This window comes from Pteropus vampyrus, unplaced genomic scaffold, assembly GCF_000151845.1.
Source record: "Pteropus vampyrus isolate Shadow unplaced genomic scaffold, Pvam_2.0 Scaffold483, whole genome shotgun sequence".
In the NCBI taxonomy this organism is placed as follows: Eukaryota; Metazoa; Chordata; class Mammalia; order Chiroptera; family Pteropodidae; genus Pteropus; species Pteropus vampyrus.
In genome coordinates this window covers 1,720,120-1,741,746 of record NW_011889264.1, presented here as the reverse complement: position 1 = coordinate 1,741,746, position 21,627 = coordinate 1,720,120, and the positions used below count along the sequence as shown (strand labels likewise).

The 21,627-nt window shown below is 47.0% G+C and overlaps 1 protein-coding gene across 2 annotated transcripts in view; it reads right to left on the bottom strand.

The window, feature by feature from the left end:
* The window catches only part of ZFHX3 (zinc finger homeobox 3), a 237,774-nt gene that overhangs the window by 16,310 nt on the left and 199,837 nt on the right, over nt 1-21,627 (bottom strand). For both annotated transcript variants that reach the window (XM_011382599.2, XM_011382600.2), the window contains exons 6-8: nt 10,669-10,802; nt 10,321-10,521; nt 784-886 (exon numbers count right to left, since the gene is read on the bottom strand). In XM_011382599.2, the coding sequence (XP_011380901.1) occupies nt 784-886; nt 10,321-10,521; nt 10,669-10,802 (438 nt within the window). The remainder of the gene's footprint in view (nt 1-783; nt 887-10,320; nt 10,522-10,668; nt 10,803-21,627) is intronic.

Genomic DNA, 21,627 nt, shown 5'->3' with positions numbered 1-21,627 from the left:
TAATTTCTTGTTATAACGACTTTTGATTGTCATCTCAATTCAATAAGCCATGAATATTCAAGCGGCCAATTATTAAAATACAGTAAATTTTTTTTCTACAGTGAGACTGCATCACATTCATAAATATTCTGACCCTTTTACAGGTCAGCTTGTCCACTGCCTTAATAGGGAAAAACTGCGAGGCATCTTAAATCTTGCTGACAAGGGGTGAAAGATGTAGGAGCGCCTCATGAACGAACAGAGGTCTAATGACCTCTCGAGATAGGAACCGCTGTGGGGCGCCCACCACCAGCACCGCCTGGGTCTACGACGTGTTCCTTCCAAACGCGCCTCTGCGCTGCATCCCCGGGCAATCCCAGAAGACACAAAGAACTCTGTGCAGAGGCAGCTCCTAGAGAGACAACTAACCCAGGGCCCCGAAACCGCCCACGTGATCCCCCAGGCCCCAGTAATTAAGTCCTCGGAGATGGACTGTTAAACAGCTTTAGGATGGCGAGTTACGGGCCTACTGAGTCCCTGGTTATTCCGTCCCTACGGGGACTTGCGTTTGCCGAAATCCCACTGCTTCTCACCCGACTCCCTCACTCTAAACCATGTATTATACAACTGATGCCGAGAACCAGAGTATAAAGTCGCTGACAACAGTGGTCCTCATCTCTCGATCAGTTACACTCCGCCTAGGAAAAAACTGTAAAGGGTGCGCAGCACCCTCGCTCTATGAAAGTTTTGGCCCAGTATTTCATTTTGTTTCTATTCGCAGGGGTTGAGAATAATGTCACTGACCAGGCTGCTTTCCTGCCTCCTCCACACTGGCGTTCACATCGCGATCTGCAACAGCCGCGGGGAGGAACATGCTGCTGGGCATCACCATCTCAGGGGTGGTCACCTGGGGAGCAAGAGGCGGAGAAACGAAGAGTGTCAAATGGAGAGGAAAGAGACACAAAATAGGGAAACGTGTAAAAATTATTTAAGAAGCAAAATTAGCCCTCACCAGTGTAAAGCTAGAGGTGTCACTTTTCATAGCTCACTGAAGATTCATGTTTATTAGACAAAGCTCACATCAGTCAAAAGTGTTTCTACGGTTACATTCTGGACATAATTAGCAGTGCACACTTGAAGAATAATCTTATTATTAATATTTTTCCTTTATGCAGAATTTTGACTTTGATCACTGACAATGTTTTGTCATGGGCTGTGAAACTTCTTGTGCAAGCAATTAGGTAGATAAGTTGAAAGGCCCACCTTAAGCTGCTGAAAACATAATAAGGGCCCTAATTAAATCATACCTAGTAAAGTACACTGTAATCTTGAAGCAGGGAGCATTGTAGTACTGTTTTCAAATGTATTCAGGCAAGAAGAGGAGGGGAATAAGAGCAAAGTAAAGGGTGAGCAGAGAAGAAGAGAACAAAGGAAGGCTAAGGACACGCAGACACACCGGCAGATCTTCCAAGAAACAACATTTTGTAACCCTTTACAAGCTGAGACCAAGCGCACATGAGCATTTCTTACGACTCACTCAAGCCAGGATTTCTTCCGGAGTCTCTCTCTGCCCAAGGTACCCAGCGGCAGAGGGACCCTCCGGCCAGCGTCCCAACCATAGAGGGTGCCCCGCGCCGCGCGTGCAACAGGGCAGCCCCACACTGACCACGGCCATTGTTTCCTAATACAGCAGTTCCAGAATTAGCCTGGGTCAAAAGAGCTACAATTTTTAGGTCAGAGCCTCAGACATTTCTCTAGGCTTCCCTGCCATCTGGCTAGAAGCTTGTCCAAACAACTTATCATTCGCCTGACGTTAATGTGATAAGCAGCTGTCGATATCCACTGTAAGGATAAAAGGTTATTTGTTTAAAAATAAGCACTATCCCTTTGCCTGCTTGCTATAGGGTGGGAAAGTAATTGGGGATGATATTCCTATATGAATTAGAAATCATCTCCTGTTTGATGACAGCCTGAGAAATGAACTGACCTAGAGGTGACAGGAACAGAAGCTACAGTCACCACTAACCTTTCTACACAGTGCCCAGCCCCACTGGGAGGCATAGTTTTCCCATCAAGACCCGACTATCTTCACTTGCAACAACTGGAACCCCTGATTACTGTTCAAAATTTAAAATATTTTAAATAAATTACTATTCATTTTTAATGACGATCCTGGCCTTGCTCAGAATAGCTGATGACGTGTTACTAGAAGCATCGGAGATAGGCTCGAATGCTAGAGGCGACCCAGAAAACCGTCCCCATCGACACCAAAGAGAACTCCTCAACACACTTCGGCGTATTATTAGAATAATTTCGGCAACCCAGATACGAACAGGTGCAAAATTAAGCAACGGGCCCTAGGGAGAGGGCTCTGAGAAACCCTGTGTTTACGAAGAGCAGGTGCATGGCAGGTGAACATGTGTGACACAGAGAATTCCTTCTCACGGACATCTGCACCCTCACCCCGCTCCTCGGCAGCTGGTTACAGCTAGCTGTTGATGAATCGTTGGGAATGGAGCAGAGACTGCCAAACTCATTCCATCTATTTTCTTTTTAACAGAAAGCATTTCTGACCAGTGCGGTTTGGGAGTCCAGCGGGAATCCAAGAAGTGAAAGGTCACCGATTAATTTATAGTCCTCAGCCGAGGGGGAGTACCAGGTTGAGGGCAAGAGGGGGGAGAAAGGGAAAGGAAAAAAGACTCCCCCCTACATCCTTTCTCGGTTGTAGCTGCAGGATCAGTCCTTTCTTGGGGTCTTTCGGAATTATGGAAAATGAATCATGAGAAATAAAAAAAAAAAAGCCCTACAGAGTAAAAAAGAATAAAATTATCTAACACCTCAGCTGCACATCATTATAGAAAACTGTGGGCTTTTTATACGCATTACAGTAAGGCAGACATCCCCTCTAACAGACTCAGTACGACGGATCAGTAATTGTTTTCATACACTTTAATTAGAAAAACTCAGATGGCTATGAATAATAATGGAAAAGAGAGACTTTTGCACTTGAAAGGTTGAAGTCAATCAAGTGTGAATGACGGCAAAAAAAGAAAAAAAAAAGACACCAATTCATCAGCCCTGTGTTGTCTCGCCGCGACTTTAATCATAATTCCTGATTGGGATTCAAGAAGGCAGTAAGCAGCGGTTCTTTGTCTGCCTTCACCTTCCATCAATTAACTCTCCCCGAAATATAATCATCAACCTCACATGCTCCTCTGCATCTTAATCTGGACCTCCAAACCTGTAAGTCTTGCCCCATATGTGTTTAAGTAATTACTTTTATCTACCTGCATCTTCTCATCTATAGCAATACCCACCCTCTCCCCGAGAAGAAAGAAAAAGTCTTGCTAGACAAAATTTTAAAGGGCAAGAGATTCCCAGGAGGCAAAAAGGAATATCCCTAAAGGGAATCCAAAGGATCTAGAAATTCTGGTAGGGCCTGACTGCGCATGTGTGTGAACAGAGAGGTTGCAAATGGGCGCCTCCTTGCTGCGCAGGCTGTGGAGGGCCCCACGCCAGCGTTCACACACTAACGTTCTGTGCCTGTGCCCATTCTTCCCTCTCCTACCAGCTCCCAAAGCTTTCCACTCAAAGTCTGCATGCTTTTTCACAGAGCCATAAATTTCGTCCAGCCGACAGCTCACCGAGGAGCTCCCCGCTGTTCTCCAGTCATATCTGGCTCCCAAACTGTGTGGAAGGCTCAGACCATCCCAGCCGCAGTCTCTGATGGACAGCTGAACGTCAGCAGGAAAGGCGATCATTCAGCCGTGCTGAGCACAATTCTGTCAAGACCTTCCCTTCTGCGAGGAGCGCTGGAGCATGTAGCTTTCTACAGCACGACCAGGGCCATGCCAAGGACGCTCCAGCCTCAGAGGCCCTCAAATAACTAGATCCCACCAGCAGCTCCCCTGCCGAACACACAGGTGCACACACATCCTCTCTCCCCCTTCCCCTCCTCCCTTTCCCTCCTCTCCTTCCCCGTCCACAGACTTAAAGCCAAACAAAAAGTTGTAGTTCTGGCTGGATAGCAAACAGCACATGATCCAGTCCAAACACCTACACTCTCTACACTGACCACGCTATCCATGTAGACTGAATCTTCTAATAATCTGTATACCAATAAACAGTCTATCCATTAATGGTATTGAGGGGACCTGAGACTATTAAAACAGACTTTTAACCAAAAGTAAAACAAAGTTTTTCTGGTAAGAAAATCAAACTGACAAGAGCCATGACTTCCTCAGAATTTGGTTCTCTCAAGATGGCCCTCGGCCACACAAAGGGCAGTTCCACGGTGATCCGCCAGAGGCTACAGGTGTCCCTCCCACCCTTCTGAGCTGAGCCAGCGACATTCCTCCCAGAGCTTAGGAAGAAACCGCTGCCCGAGTTGGGGTGCTGAAAGACTGAAAAGCAGTGGCCGTAATCTTCCTGAGACGTAAAGAGGCCTCGTGCGTAACAAGAGAAACACGGAGTTCTGCTCTGATGCTGAAACTCTTCAAGTTTAAGCCATCCTCCTATAAAACAGTGAGACAGAAGCGTTCCACACTGATCCTAAAAGTCTTCAAGCTTAAGCGATGCCGAAGCAACTCAGTTGTTGAGAAGGAGGGGCCTCCGGTGGTGACTCTCTGCTCACCCGTGCACTTGACCATCATTCACTGAACATCGCAGAGCATCCCTGTGCTGCATGACTGTGAGAGCGCGCAAGACCAAGCCCCTGTGCCCAAGAAGCCCGCAATCCAGAATAATTTCTCTTTTAGAGATCACACACTCTTTAGAAAATCTGATCAAAGTTGTAGACTCCTTGAAAAATACTTTCACACACAGACTATTGCAGATAATTTTGGGAAATCACAGGCTCCCTAGAGGGAAATTCATGGACTCGAGTTAATTGCTCTTTAATACTAGGAGAGGTGATATGGGTTCATAAATAACTAGTTCCTACCTCTTGTTCAGTTCACCATTATATTTATGATTACGATTTAATGCCATTCAAATTCCTATGAGGTGACTGGACCTTAAGGCCCCAAGGACACACCTTATAAAACTGAGGCTTAGATGTGGGTCCGGTCCACACTATGACATTTGGTAGGGGCTGCCAGTGTTTATTTTTCCTTGGCAGAAGACGCTGACATTATAAGGAGCCCTCTGCCCTCCTTGCTCTCTCCAGGTCCTGGATGTGGAACAGCCAAAAACAGCACCGCGGGCAGCCAGCCACAGGGAGTACTTTACGACGTTCCCATGAGACCATCCACGCAGTTTCACTTCCCAAGGCCACCCTGTCTGAGGTTAGATCAACGCAATCAACAAGTTCCACAGGCTGGAAAGCAAACACATTTTCTTAGAAGTCGTATGAACCTGGTTTCTCTGAGACCCTCATCCTTGCAGCCTGGTCATTGCTTGCCTAAGTGGGGCTTCTTTCTGAAAGGCTCACTTTTCCAGGTGAGAGTATAGACTTGCCAAATCCTGCACTCCCAAAGGAGCCTCAGATCCTTCACTTTTCAGTGAAAATCAAGAGAATGAAGACCCTCAGAGGGAGGGGAAAAGAGGGAGAGTCTCGGGCACAGGCCTTCCCAGCACAGACCTGGCGGGTCTCTACATCCTGGCGAATGAGGTACTTGGTCCCGTCAGAAAAATTTAAGCGTAAGGTTAAAACCCACCTGCTTCCAGAGCTGAGCAGGCCAGCTCGTTGTGGATCTAAAGCCGGCTGCTCTAGTGAGAGGCCAGTTGCTCACTTCCTCTCCTGCACCCACCTGGCCGCTGGGGCCTGCTCGCTGGTCTCTGCACTAATGCAGTGAGCAGGCCAGGGCCCCTCTTGGCAGGAGAGGGTCAGAGGTGTTTTTTTCCTTCCTTCGCTACCGTCCCAAATGGAACACAGAGTCTAGAGGGCCTAGTTTCTCTCTCTCTGTCCCATTTCCACTCTAAAACATCTTCTACATGGTTGTGTGTCCTTTTTTTTAAAACGACGACGACAATGACATAAAACCCATGAGGAAAAACTGCAGGGCCACGTTAACATTCATGTGGGCCAAATGCGGCCATGAACCTGATTTTAAAACTAAGAATGAGAGAGTGAAAAGGGAGGTGGGTGGGAGAACAGGAAATGCATGAACAATTCACATACACAGCCCCCTCACCCCACCCCACCCCACCCCCCACACACACAGCGAGAGTGAGAGCCGGAGAGAAAAGAAAAAAGAGAAAAGAGAGCTGAGAAGGAGAACGAATTGGAGAGAAGAGCTTCATTAGACTCAGAGAGGCAAGCGGTGGCAGTGTACCAAGGTCACTTCTAATTTAGACCACCTAATTGGCAAACAGGCTCCAAATGGCTATCATCTCACAGGGCTTGGAATTAATGAAGCCCGATTATTTTCATTACTTTCCTCTGAGATGGAGACAAAGTGAGAGAGCTGGTACCCAGGCAGGTGTGACAGCCCCAGGGCCAGTGGCCACTGGAGAGCCCCAGTGATGGCTAGCCTGTCCCACAGACTCATCGAGGCACAGGCACAGAATGAGCCCAGAGAATCGTGAAACGTGAATTAAAAAAAATCATGAGAACTATACACACACACACACGTGTGTGTGGGGTGGGGGGGGTGGGTGGAGGGGGACAGGAAGAGAGAGAGTTTGTTCCTGGGCTGCTCAGGAGCCAATCCCCATCTCCACTATGAGGTCACATTTTCTTAAATGATTAAGGAACAAAGACAATTTCCTTATATTAATGCTCCAGGATCCCAGTGGTGTGTCCTTTCACTTAGAGTGCTAGTGATCAATTAGAATAATTTAAGGGTATTGAAATGCATGGTAGGTGGTCTTTCCCATTGTCATTTAGGGCTAGAAACATGTCCCCCATGCCTTCAACCCTCCTTCCCCAAAAGAGTGGGAAAATGGGGGCACAGAGCAGCGGCTCCTACATCCCCACCCCCCACGTGAACTCTTCAGTTCTCTGGAAATAGGCGAGAGTTCTGTGGGTCTGACGCGGAGGGGGGGGGGGCGGGCTGCTCAGTCAGGTCTGGGGGGGGACTTGTCTCATCACCCTTAAGCTTTATAGATTTCCTTCTTTCACATGATGTGTGCAGAGACACCCTCTGGAGCTCGGTTTCCAATAGGCCGGTCGCAGAATGAAGTGCTGTGGGTGCAGCTTCCACAGTGGAAGGCCAGAGCTGCAATTGTTCCCAGTGGAGAATATTTTTCAAGCTCCTTCATCAGTAAAAAGAAGGGGGCCCATGGAAGACACAGATATGAGATGCAGAGCATAAGCAAGCAGCTGTTACCATAGCAACAGACATATTAGACACTGCAGGTTCCTGAAAGCTGTCTGATAAGGTATTATTAAATGAAGCCTCCTCAAAACACTCTCCATTTACAACTGAACGGAAAGACATTGTGTAGAAAGTAATCTATTTCCATTTATCAGAGTGGAATTTACTTTTAGAGGGACTGAAACCCAATTCAAACCAGATCCTGAGACCTTGGACCCAGACAGCAAAAAATATTTACCAGAATTTATAGCTTTCGATACCCTAGACCCACCTCCGTGTCTGCCAGGAACTGTCTATTTGGTGTATTTTGCCAGCTTTTCCTCTTCCGCAAAGGCAGCTAACTCAGTCAAACCACTGAGCAAGGAAGAAGATTCACTCCTCTCACTGCTGTTCATCCCAGACACTCAGGGACAAAGTGGACATAACTTTCTCAGAGGATGAATGACTGTACACTGGCCATTTCTTAATGATATGGTTTAGAAAATGGAGCTCCGATTTGAGGGGCATTTCTCATGCTGTTTTCAGAGTTTCCTGCTCCAGTTGGCCAGGAACAAACAGATAAATGGTCAGAAAGCCTAACCGATACTTCTCCATGGCCAATTTTCTAATCAAATCACAGTAAAATAGCCTCCAGAGGCATGATTTTAACCACAGATTCATTATGATCACTTAGTTGTAAAACGAATGCAAATTCTGTTTTAACACCAAACTACTGAGGAAGGACATGGCATCTGTTTTGATTCCTCAGGGCAGAGACCAAGCAAGATCCATTCCTCCGAGCAGGATTCTGGGTCCACCGTAAGGTATGGCCACAGATTCCCCTCTAGCCTTGGTTGGTCATCTTCTCCTACTGAACTAAAAGATCAACGTGGAAATGTTTCACTTAGCTCAATACGAACCATCCTCATAACTTAAAAAAACCAATTCGATACTGAGGGTCATGAAAGAATTCCATCTTCTCATGCAGAGAGAGAGAGAGAGAGAGAGAGTACCAGGTCATCCTTACACACACCCCTATGCGATTACATTCCCCACGACTTTCAACTTGATTTCTGAATCCATTCACTTTCTCTCATTTCTAGCAAATTGACTTCCTATAATCAGCACATTTCCCACAATTTGCACACTTTTCAGAAATGTCTGGAAAACATCTCCACTGTCTGCTGTGGAAAGACGAGGTGCACAGGGGATTCTGCACGAGGTGCCAAGCACGGCCACTTTAGGGAGCACGTTTCTCTGACATAATCATGTTGTCAGGGATTCTTCTGGAACAGGGTTTATTAACGTGGTTCTGTGGATGAATTTTAGGGTATCCTTATGCTTCCTAGCATTGTACGGGCAATTTTGTATATGCACAGTACTTGATGGAGGGCTTAAAAGTGATCGTTAAACTTTAGTATACACAGGATAACCCAGGAAGGCTACCGAATCATGTTCATCAGTCTCCAAAAAAGGTTGAGAATCACTGTTCTGAGAAGGTGCTAGTTAGTGAGTAACACCCAGAAGTATCTTAGGGGTCGGTACCCAAGCAAACACAGCAGTAACATCCCACCCCTGAGGACTGGTGGTAAATGAAGAAATTCATAATGACCACCAGACTCGCTACTTCAAACGTACCTTACTGTTACTGCTTTTCTAAAAATCTGACAATGGATATCTGAAATATAGTTTACACACTCTAGTCTCTAGAGATATATTAAAAAAAAAAAAACTAACTGTCATACGGTTTACTACAGGCCCACATCCCAGACCAGATTTCAATTAAACAGGAAAAATAACCCCCTCGGCAAAAGGAAAATGTTGAAAATATTGAAAACGCTTTGCTCCCCGTATCTTTCTGTAACTTCAGGTTCCCAGAGTTCCAGGCCATCAGCGGGAAGTGTGATGAGGCCTGAGAAAATCCCCCTTGTTATTTCTAAAACTGGCAAAAATGCCAGAGAAACCTGTGACATCTACAGAAACTCACCCATTCTCAGAAGGAGGTTTCCACTTACAGAGAAACTTGACAAAATGTTCAGTCTATTTGAAAATACCCATGGAAAGTGAATTTATACTTGAAATGACTCTGACATGAAACTCAGGCTAGGTCGCCTTTGTTTCCCATTGGCTGCTAAAGTTCTCTTGATGCATCATCAGTGACATGTTCCTCACGACTAAACGTCACTTGCAACATTATTCATTAGCTCTGCATAACCAAATGGAATGGGGAATGCCTACAGGTTCTATGTCTGCGACCCTCAGCATTCTGACTACCTCTCTGGGAATCTTCACACAGAGAGGCGATTAAATTAACTTCTTATTACACTACTGTTGAAGTAGTTTAGAGGTGAGAGTAATTCTCTTTGGTGGTTTTTCCTCTACTGATCAAGAAAGGGCTTTCATGGCCATCCCAGCATGTACAGAAAGTAGGACATTAGTGTCACTTGTAGAACTTTGACAAGTTTTCACATCGCAATTAGATTTAAATCTTTATACTAACCTTTTGGGCCACATTTATTGAGGCCGCTTAGAGCCATGCTTTCAAAACAACATGTTCGAAATGCAAAGCCCTCACTCATGAATCGACATGTGCCATCGAACTGACCAGTTTCCTGTCCTGAGAATCAAAGTATCCACTTGAGAAACTCCCAAGTTACAGGGCTACATCCTAGAGTTGGAAAATGGGAGTTCACATCTCAACTCTGCCTTAACAGTGACATCGAGTCAGTCAACTTCTCTGAGCCTGTTTCCTCGGCTGTTGATGTAAATGGGTCAAACTCTCCTGAGAGGATGGAATGAGACATAACGAACGTAAGAGCAGAACGTGACCTGCTCCGTGACGGTTCGGAGAATATGAATGACAACTTCTTCACACACGTGGTCAGCTACGCTAGGCCTCTGCATCTCTCAGGGAGAGAAGACGATAAGGGAAGGTCGCGAAACACATAATCGCACGCAGCTCTTTGGGCCACAGTCACGCCAAGTCTAAGGCAGGTACAGCAGAACAAAGGTCACAAAACTAGGACCATTTTTGACATTTCCAACTCCATACGAGTTATGGCATCACCTTTGACCCCTGAGGGCCTGCTCCCGGCTGTCTTACCGTCATAATGAGCTTCTCCACGCAGTCGGGTGCCACGCTGTGGAGGTGGGTGAGGTGCAGCTGCAGGTGGATCTTGTTGTTGAGCATGTCCTGGCACAGGGGGCAGCGGAGCATGGGCTGCACTGAGTGCTGCGTCATGGCGTGCACCCGGAGCCGGTTGACGTCGGCGTTGCTGTACTTGCAGTAGGGACACTGGTACATCTGTGGGGAACACAGCCACCCCTCTGGGTGAATCTGCGGCTCCCACCAGCAACTCTGTGTGTCCTAAGCCCACCCACCCGAGTCCACTCTCCTCCGGTGCCCGAAACACTCCCCGCACCCCCACCGGAGAGCCCCTGCCCACCTCACCTGCTCCGCTTTGGTCTCCTCCGATGTTTTTGGTCTCTTCGAAGAGAGGGGAGACTCTGAGCTACCTGGGAAGGAGATGCGTTTGGAGGTTGCAGGAGAATCTGTCAGCTCCTTTTCTGCTTGGCTGGACGATCCTGGAAGAAAAAGCAGAAGATGCAATACAGCAGCCAGACCAGGCCAGCTCCCAGAGGGTTTGTGTTGGGTGAAAATCAACATTCATTTATAGCACAGGATTTTCTTGAAACACCAAAAATTCACGTAGGATGAGCATCCGGACTGACTTATCAAGCGCGCTGGAAAGAAGCGAGTGTTTCTTTTCTCCCTTATGAATTTTCTGTCACTCCTTTAACAACTGAACACTAAGAAAAAAAGGTAAAGAAACGGACGAGGCTGAGCTGGATTAAGCTAAATTCAGTCTGTTCTGACCTCCCCCAGTCAGGACACAACCTGCTGGCCTGTGGGGAGTAGTAGGGCTGAGGGTGGGCGGGAGAGTGTCACCAACTGCTTCGCCAACCCCACTAGTCATCCTGAGTTCCAGACACGCTGTTTTCACGGATGTAACTAACTGTGTGCTCCCAACTTTACAGCCCCAGCTCTTGGAATCACACAGCACGACACATCGCAGGAGGCATGGCAAATGTGACCTGGGAAAGGTTCGCACAGCTATCTACATACAAACATGGTGGGGGTGGGGGAGTCAAGTTTGGGTTCAGCAACTTGCTTTTGGGGAAGAAGTAACTGAAGAGTGTGACTCTAACCTATAATCTAGCCAAAGCTCCTGGCACAAAAGTTTATTCAGAATGAGTGCTAAGAGGGACCCTTTCCAGCTGCTTGCCCAAAGCAAGCCCTCTGTACCACATTGCACCAAAAAAACGAAACACTGATGAATGAGGAACACCACATGAGACTTCAGGAGCAAGCAGTGGCTATGGAAGTGTTGGTGGGAGTTCTCTGAAGCGTGGAAGGAGATCCAGGACACTCTGATGAGAAAACAGCCAGGTTTATCCAGGACAGAGCAGACCCCCTCCAATGTAAACACGAGTCCCAACGTGGTTGGATTTCGTCCTTCCGAAACCTGGTCAGTATCTGAGGTTGGACTGTCTCACTTGTTTTGGATGTGGAACTCTATTTGTTAGAATTTTGCTAAAAGCAGCAAGAAAAAAAAAAATCCTGAAAACAGTAGAGAAAAAATTTAGACCCACTGCTGCCATTGGAAAACAATGTGACTTGGCACTGGGGTCACTGGTTTAGAAAGCTGAATTTTTACTCTTCGGTGAGAGTGCTTTCTGTGTCACTCAGCCTAGTTACTGGCACGTGTTTCCACTTTATGCTCAGCAGTGAAATTTGTTCTGACGTGGATACCAAGATGCTGTCATGACAGACGTGTGCTTTAATAAACAATTTTAGAAAATCAATTTTATTCATTAAAATCATAAGGCCACAAAATAATTTTGAAAAAATTGCTAAATGCAGGAAATAATTCCAGGAAGTTGATGCTCTTCCCTGAATGCACATCTTGTGACCTTTAACCCCAGTATCCTGGTAACCTGGTCTACATAAGTTTGTAGGACATTTATTATTTAAAAAGTACAAGGACAAGCATATTACACACAGACCTCTCCTCCTCCCAACACACACATTCATAACAGTACTTTAATCTGTCTCGAATCGACTTCAAACCCATTTTGCTCTTAATGGGAGTTATTCATTTTCACTTGAAAGGTAATACATGACGGCTGGATATTTAATGTGATGGACTGGCTGCCGACTAACTAGGTGCTGGAACATTCTTGGCCGGTTCCCCCAAGGCCCACTTCCCGTCTCCGGCCCCTCCCCCCGCCCCAAGACCTAATCCTGAGGGACCTGGTGTCCCATGGTTTATACCCCGCAGTATGATGGGCCCCTGCCGGAACAGTCCCTCCGCAGGTGTCTTTAATCAATGTTTCGGGGACTCAAGTTCCCTCTGCCCCCAGAAGGTTCCATATTCTCCATCGTTTTTCATTTTTGCTTACTGGTTACCTTCTGTGCATTAACTTGTCGAATGCATTCTAAACATGGGGTGGGCAGAGGCATTCCTTAGGTGCTTCTTTCTTCTAGCCATTCCTTCACCTTCTCTATGTCCACCTTCACCCTGGAGGCACTGGCCTCAGGAAAGTGCCGCTATCTGTTCCTCCTTCCGCCAGAGGCAAACCGAGGTACAGACTCCACTCCAAACGCCCACCCGTCTTTCCATTAGTTTGCCCAAGCCGAAACGACACTTGCCTCGACGGGACCATGACATTACCTTGTAAATGCCCCCAATCGCCTGCTACCTGCCTCTAGAATGATTGTCAGCCGTGCAGTTGCTCGGCAGTGTGAATGAATGGGCACCAAGCCTGACACCACCCTGAGCTGAAAAAGCAATCACAGTGTAACCCAGTGCAGCATTAGCATCCTCACGGGACCAAAGAATCCATCCTCTTCCTTCAACGCTGAACGCAGGATGAATTGTGACAAGGTTGCAGAGGTGAGAATTCTGGTTTCAGAATCCGCTCTTCTCTCCTACCACACACACCCGTCCCTCCTCCCCTACTAAGCATGGAGAGGAGAACTTTTATTATTTTGTCCTCAAACTCTCAAAATGCTCTGGAATTCTAAAGCTTCTTTATGAGCCCGAGCTAAGGAGTCCCTATAAAGTATTTTAAAAAATAAAATCGCTCACTCGTTCCTCTTTCTCCCCAGTCACACCACAGCCCTGCTGTAATATGAAATAATACATCCACTGGTGTGGAAACTCCTGAGGTTCCTCTTTGTTCTACCCAGGACAGGATGCGTTTTCATTAGTTCAGATCTGTCTAGAACAGGACATCAGCCACCTGCAGCTCACTGGCCCCTTCTCTAAAGATAAAGCCATGCCAGTCTCATAACAGATTCTGTTCACACCCAGGCACAATCCCATTGTTTCCTGGGTGATGTGGGGACTGCTCCTAACGCTTAAGTTAACTAGGCCGACAGGCCCTCTCCCACCTTGACCTCAGACATCAACATGTCAATCCCCATCGCCACATGGCACCCAAGTCTTTATATAATTTCCCTAGACAGGCAAACGGTTGGACAAGTTCTCCATCAGTGTGCTGGATGGGGGTTCACTCTAGGCCACAAGACAGTCTGAGGTTTTTCTCAAGCTGCTTCTCTCTGAACAACTTCAAAAGGGCCAGAGTCTCAAAACCCATTTCTGCTTCATTTCTGTCACGAGCATACGCTGTAGGCAGAAGCCAGCGAGGCTGTGTGAATACCAAAGAGCACTGTGGCTTTCCGCTTTGAAGACTTTTCAAAAGTTTGACTTAAATTCTAGAAGAGGTGTCACAGTCTAGAAAACACGATTTAAAAAATCGATTGCTGGTCACTTTAAGGCCACCATGACGTCGCATTAGTGAAATGGCAACAGATGCACTCCAGAGGCAAGACGTAGTTTAAACAGTATCTGGAACCTCTGGTTTATACTGGCGACAAAAATGCAAACGACCGGAAGGATGACTATCTCGTGGTTGTCACATGATGACAGAGTGAATCGGAGACATGCAGATGTCCTCCGACAGGGCATGGTTACGTAAATAATGCTACGGCCACTCTATTGCGTACGAGGAGGCGTTAAAAATGATAGCTAAGAAGCAACATGGAAGAGTCCTTGAGAATGTTAATCGGGAAAAAAAAAAAAAAGACACAAACTGCATTATACCACGGTACGGCTAAAAAAATAAGACTAGAAGAAAATGATTGTATTTAGGTGATGGCGTCATGGACATTTTCCCATTTTCTACGTCTGTCATGGAGTTCTATTATTTTTAATATTATAATTAAGGAGTTTAGCATTTAAATTGAACTGCCCGTGAAAATGTGGATATTCGGATCCATACTGTGCAAAACATCAGGCGGTTCCCTTTTTACTTTGCTGGTTGATGCAATTTTTCTCAATTTTGGCAGCTATGTCATACGAGAAAATGTGTTAAGTCCCAATGAATCTTCCTCTGATAACATGCTGGGATCCTGGTGCTTCAAAGGGGATAAAAACGTGGCTAGGAACCACATGAGTGCAGGCGCTATAGATTACACACCCCGGAAAGCTAGGCAACGGGACCCTGTGGCAAGGGACTGCTCGGTCACACCCCTGCCGAAACCTGACGGCATGTGAGCTATGGATTCCTTGCCACACCGACTTTACAAGGAGTGAGAAAACACTTGCTCAGCTTGTCAGGAGTATGGCTGCCCGATCCAAATCTTTGACAAGGCACAAAAAGGACTGGCCTGTTCTTGCTATGGAGCACAGAAAATTCAAAGCTGGCTTTCTGGGCTGAAAGCCGCCATTTCCCCTTCAGCAGGGATGGGCTGGCCGCTACAACTGACAAAGACAGATACCAAGAGGCAGGCCTGATTCGAGACTCTCCATCTCACTCTCTTAGGTGCCTCCACATTCTAGGCAAAAGAATTTCATCTCAAAGGGAAACATAAGAATCGATACATCACTTCCTTAGGGGGAAAATCATCTATGCATGGGGACATCAGGTCCCGGACAGCCTTTGTTTTCAGCTTCTCTGGAAAGTATTTAACCTCCAAAAATATCTATTTAAAAAGTTACCCCTCTTGACTTACTAATTAGAGGGGGCAGGAAAGAGGAGAGAGCCAATCTGAGTCCGTGCAAGTTTTATTTGCAAATTTCAAGACATGGTTTTCTTATGCTCTAAGCATACAGAATAATTAAAACAAGCCCGGTAAAGCTTCAGGTAGGAAGTAATTTAAAAAGAAGGGTCTTATAAAATGGCCAAGTGTGGTAGAAACACGGCCCCTGGAACTTCACCTGATAAAATCGCCCTTTGTAGAATGAATTCTCAGCCAGTTCCAATCCTCACTAATAAATTTACATCCGAGCCACTGAAATTATGGCGACAGAGAACTTTAGAGTTGTACTTGCAACACCATAGATGGCCAGAGGATTTAATGCCAACACAAGCCTCATTTCTCATTTAGCGACACAGTCAGTACAATTCTGAAGCCAGGTAAGACAAGGAGCTGCTGCCTCGTGAAAAAGAAACCTGAAGAAAAACTGGAAATGAAGTAGCAATGGAACCTGAAGGAATCCAGTTTGGGGCTTTCTCTAATCGTTAGTCAGGACTTTGCCCTCCTAAACCAGAAGTACTGGTAGACCTGGTTTGTACCATGAGCAAAATGCATCTTCTCATCACTCAACACACCAAGCTGGCTGGCTCTGGTGGCAGGGCAGATATTCTTTGCCAGAAGCCAGTTTGCCTTTGGCCAGGGACCTCCCGTGGGGAGACCCTGGGCATGGGGTGACCACGTTGCTGGGAAGTTTCTTCTGCATTGCCCCTCTCCACCATGGAGGGGCCCCTGGAGGAGGTATGCAGTGACCCTCTTTCTTCTAGGGGCCCCGGGGTGAGCCCACTGAGAGCCTGCGATGCTGCCTGACGTTTAATCCTTGTGCAGAGGCCAAAGGCAGCCACCACCCCCACTTCTCAACTATCAGACTCTTAGCTAAAGTACCGCTGACATCCCCTCCATCTAAACTTCCATCTCCCAAACCAGCAACATAATGGAGGAGCCAATTAAATGATTATTAATTCATGCTACTTTCCGTAAGCCAGAGGTTCTCATCTCCTTATGTTCCGTAAACCAGCTTGCCACCTGCCCCAGAAATTTACAGCAATCATTTATCTATCTCCATTGACTAAGGAGAAAAAAATTCACGCAACTCCACATACAGCGTTTGAGTTGGGGTGACTGGCCCAGCACTCCAGACACAGAAGCTTCACTAGATCTGAAAACGGTCATTCAGCCCATAACAATAACGAAACGGAAGGTGCAGTGTGCTCCTGCCATAGCCCTTCGCCCTCGGCTCCTCAGAGGCCTCATACTCTCTCTGAGGCAGCAAAACGGCATTGTTTCGAGAGGGCCATCTGTGCTTCTGGACCTCGCGATCTCCATGCTGTCGTTGGAAGTAGAGCCGCTCTTGGCATTTGCTCGCAATTCCCTCCCCAGAGGAGAGGCTAGGATTTCGTGCTTGCATCTCCCGCAGAGCTACTGCATTTGATAAGTGGCCAGAAATCTAGCTAAATTCTCTTCCTCCCCTACTACAGAGAACAGCAGTTCTTTTAAAGGGTCTGCTCTGCTGCCAACTTGGTCTTTAAACACGCAGGGTCTCATTCTGCCTCCAACCGAGCACTCGAAGATGTTTCAAAGAGGAATCCCGGACCCTGTGTGAAGCAGAGACACGGGCACAGCCAGCGGGGGTGGGCTTCACGCCCTGGGAAGGGGCTTCTCCCTTCCCAGCCACCTGTGGAATCGGCCTCAAAGTCCAGCCCTGAAGTTAAGAACCTTCTATTCAAAACACAGTACCATTCTCAGTCCCTGCAGGCTACGTTGCTCCTGTAGACCTCCAGAAAGCATTTTAAAGTAGTACGAGATATACAGGTCCATCAACCTATCAGATATGTCTTTCTGTTTCTATAAAGGATTTCAAAGAAAATGGAGTTACACTACGGATGACTGAAAGTGGTACTCAGGGATCGGCTAATTTTCTTTCTCCTCCAAGTCAAAATGCTGGACTAGAGAGGCCAGCATTTTGAAAATTCAGAAGCTCTTAGGTGTTGTTATTGTTTGTTTGTTTTTTTCCTTTTTATTTGGAAATAATTATGGATTCTCAGGAAGTTGCAAGAATAGTACAGCAGTCCCCAACCTTTTTGGCACCAGGGACCGGTGCTCCTGTGAGAATCTAATGCCTGGTGATCTGAGGTGGAGCTGAGGTGGTGAAGCTGGCGCTGGGGAGCGGCTGCAAATGCAGATGAAGCTTTGCCCGCTCACGCGCCGTTCACCACCTGCTGTGAGGCCTGGTTCCTAACAGAGCACAGGTGGGTACAGGTCCACGGCCCGGGGGTTAGGGATGGTACAGAGAGGTCCTCTGTCCCCTTCACCTAGGTATTACTTTTTAAGCAGTGTTTAAAGACTTCTAGGTCTTCGATCACTCTTCATTGGGACCCTCTGCTCTGACCAAACATCTCTCCCACTCCCAGACCCGCTCGTCAGGATTACATCTGCCAAGACTCAGGGCTTGTGCTTCCTCCAGGCGCTTTTCCAGCCTTTTAGGAAAGCTCGGTACCTCTTTCGCCCTGGCGGAGACTCAAGACTCTCCATCCAGTTAGAGGAGAAAAGAGGTCGCCAAGCCTCCTGCCTGTCATTGAGAGAGCACAGCCCCGGGGTTCTCAAACTCAAGTGTGGTAGGAAATCCCCTGGAGGGTTTGTTAAAACACAGATCACCAGCCCCACTCCCTAGAATAGGTCTGATTAAGAGAATGTGCATTTTTAGTGAGTGCTCAGGTGACACTGATGGTCCAAAGACCACACTTAGAGCACCACCTTCAGAGCCAAAGCTTTCTGTCATTGGCGGCAAAGCTATCACTTTGTGGTTGCAGGTGTGGGTGGATGTGCCGACACAATACTCATCATCTACACTAGGGACAAAAGCCTGGCCTGGTCTCAAAGCTAGGTGATTTTCTCCTCAGGTCAAAGGTAAAAGATTAAATATGGCTGTCCCTTAGGGAATTCGCTCACTCTAAAATAAACAGAGACAGATTTTCAAAGAAATCCAGAATGAATGACCTCCAAGTGACCAGTTAGCAGTGTAATCCAGAATATGACCAACTGCCTGCTTATGTAAGTCCTGATATTTCCACATGTCCTAGAGCAGTGGTCCCCAACCTTTCTGGCACCTGAGACCGGTGCTCCTGTGACAATCTAATGCTTGATGATCTGAGGTGGAGCTGAAGCGGTGATGCTAGTGCTGGGGAGCGGCTGCAGATACAGATGAAGCTTCGCTGGCTCATCCACCACTCACCTCCTGCTGTGCGGCCCAGTTCCTAACAGGCCACGGACTGGACCGGTACCAGTCAGCAGTATGGGGGTTAGGGACCCCTGTCCTAGAGAACCTTTCTGAAAAGATGGCAAATACCTCTAGGCACTTCCCACTTGGCAGAACGAGAAAGCATCTTTTCAATGCTGGCTTCTCAGGTCTGGGCAACTGAGGCCAAACCAGCCCAAGGCGCCCTTGGCTCCAGCTCTGGGAAGGACGCAGAAACCTGCTCTAGCCCCTATGTGCGCCAGCCAGCAATTTGGGGATGGGAGACTGTGCCACGCTCTGCAGCCTCTGCCTTGCCAGGAAGCAGCCTCAGGGTGGAGCAGCAGGTCCAGGCTGACCGGGGGCTCCAGCTGCCCGCTCTCCATCTTTGGGGAGAAAATAGTGCTAAAGCCCTATTTCAGAGGCATCGATCTGTTGCACTAATTCCTTGTTGAAATACACATAAGGCTGCTCAACTACACTGATTTGAGCTCCCGAAAGGCCATTCCACATTCAGTTTCAAGACACTTTGCTCCTTCCATGTCAGGCTTGTGAATGAACCACCAGTCAAAACAGAGCCACCTGCCACCACCTTGTTTAGGCCAATATCAGCTGATGGTCTATTTAATATATTCTAGATATTGGGTTGCCACCACGAGCCTGGCTTCTGCCAGGAGCTAGGGACTAAAGGGACATGATTTCTCACCTTGAGGTATCAAATCAGCCTGCCTGCCTTTGGGATCTCTTCAGTTCCCCCAAAGTATCCCATCTTCCCCTGGCAGAGCCTCCTGAGTTGTGCACAGATGCCCTCAGCATCCACGGTCACGGTGCTCTGTAAGGGTGGGTGGCCACGACTAGGGGACACATCAGGGTCTGCATCATTGCTCCGTCCTCTGGCTTAATTACAAGTTCATGACAGCCACGGACTTGGAGAAAACCAGAATGGGAAGGGCCTTATAGACACTTGAACTGAAAGCAGAAAGAGTCCAAAGGTACAAGATGTAGATCAAAACAAGGGGCAACGTGGGTCACTCCGGGACCAGGCCAGAGCTGATTAGCAGAGGCTTGTCCAGTCCCCATCAAATCGAACACTGACTAGGTTAGTCGGGGTCTCTGAGCCCTAACAAGCACAGACTCTCAGAGACTGGACTAGAACAGTACTCTTCCAGGTTTTTCTTCATTCCAAACCTATCTTCCTAAGATGCTTACGAAATTTTAAAGGTGAAACTGAACCTTTGAAAATAAACACATAAAATCTGGGCCCAGCATGGTGACAAGACACAAAGGCTCTGAACTTTACTTTTTAGTACCCTTAACAAATCGATTTTCCCCATGATCCATCAAGGATTTCTTTTTTGCTGGTCCCGGTTCGGCAGGAGTGTGTGAAAATCTGTATCTGGGTAAGAAAGACATCACCGAGGCCCCCGAAAGGCCGGAAAATGGGAGCAATGCTCCACTCTCTCCCACAGGTTAGAGAGACCAGGAAGACTGGCGATGTCTCCTCTTGGAAGTTTGTGCAGCACAGAGAGAGAGAGAAACGCCACACCAAGACATAACCACATCCACGTTTCTCTCAGGCGCCACTGAGTCCCCACACTCGGTTTGCTCATAGTGCGCCAAAGGCCCAGGACATTGACCTTCGTGAAGGGTTGGCGACGCACTCTGGTGCACCTCTGAGGGCTCCTCAAGAATGGATATTTTCGCGTGTTGTTCTCCTATGGCCAAGTTCTCTACAGGAAAAGGCAGCAGTGCCGCTGGCTGAGTCACAAAGCACAGCGGTTTGCAGTGCTGGCCACTTGATTCGGGTCCCGGCTGTGTGACCTCGATCATTCTACCTGACCACACTGAGCTTTCAGTTTCCTCATCTGTCAATGGGATAAGAGCATCTACTCACAGGGTTTGTGGGAGGCGAACGAGAGGGATCAAGCACATGAAGCCTACACTGGGTCTAGCACATGATGAGAGCTCCAACATGTGGTTTGCTGTGGTTTCATTTTTAGAAGTATCTCTGGGAGATAATATGGATCCCTGTGTGGCCACAGAATCACAGCGTGAGGGGCGAGGCCCAGTTTTAAAGAGCAGCACAGACATGCAAGGTTTGCCTTCTCTGTATATCAACATGGAGCAGTCCTGCAAATCCAAGAGTTTAAGGTCCTAAAAGCAGAAACAGAATAACTTAGATTTGAAAGTGTTTAGGTTATGCCGTTTTGCCAAGATGGTTAATAAAACATTCAAACAGTGTTAAGCCCTTGCTAGGTGCTGGAGATTACAAAAATAAGTCAATGCAGGTTTGGGCAGAGATGGACAGGCAGAGCATAAGAGGATTTTAGGGCAGCGAAAATACTCTGCATGATACTAGAATGATGGATATACATCATAGTATATTTGTCCAAACCCATAGGATGTACAACACCAACAGTGACTTCTAAGTGAACTATGGTCTTCAGGAGATTATGATGTGTCAGTGCAGGCTCATCATTGGTTAAACACATATACCCCGCCCCCTCCCCCCCCAACACACTCAGTACCATTCTGGTGAGTGATGTTGCTAATGGGGGAAGCCACGCATGTGTGGGGCCTAGGATAATGGGAAAGCTCTATCTCCCTCTAAATTTTGTAAAAGTCTGTTGTTTTTTTTTTTAAATGAATGAATACTTCATAGCCCCGACCATAAAGAGCTGACAATTCTGTTTCACAGCTAGAGAATGACAGAATTTTTAAGTTTTTGCCTCCAATCTTCTTTTAACGATAAGAGAAAACTACTATGTTATGTGTTTTCCAGTTTTATAATCTGGGGACCATATCGCTGACCTAGAAGGCAAATTGGGGTTTGATCAGAAATCTGACACCCAGGAGTTCCCATCTATGAGCCTTAGTTCTCTAGCCTGCAAAGTAAAGATGATGATGTGGTTTCATTTTTAGAAGGAAGAATGGAAGTGCCTAACAAAAGTGCATGAGAAAGGCGCCACAGTATTTTTTTTTTATTTTTTTTTTTTTGGTAAAATTATGACCATAATTCTAATAATAGAGGCGCTTCCCCATCAGCACAAAAGCTAAAACTGAAACAAAGCAAGAAA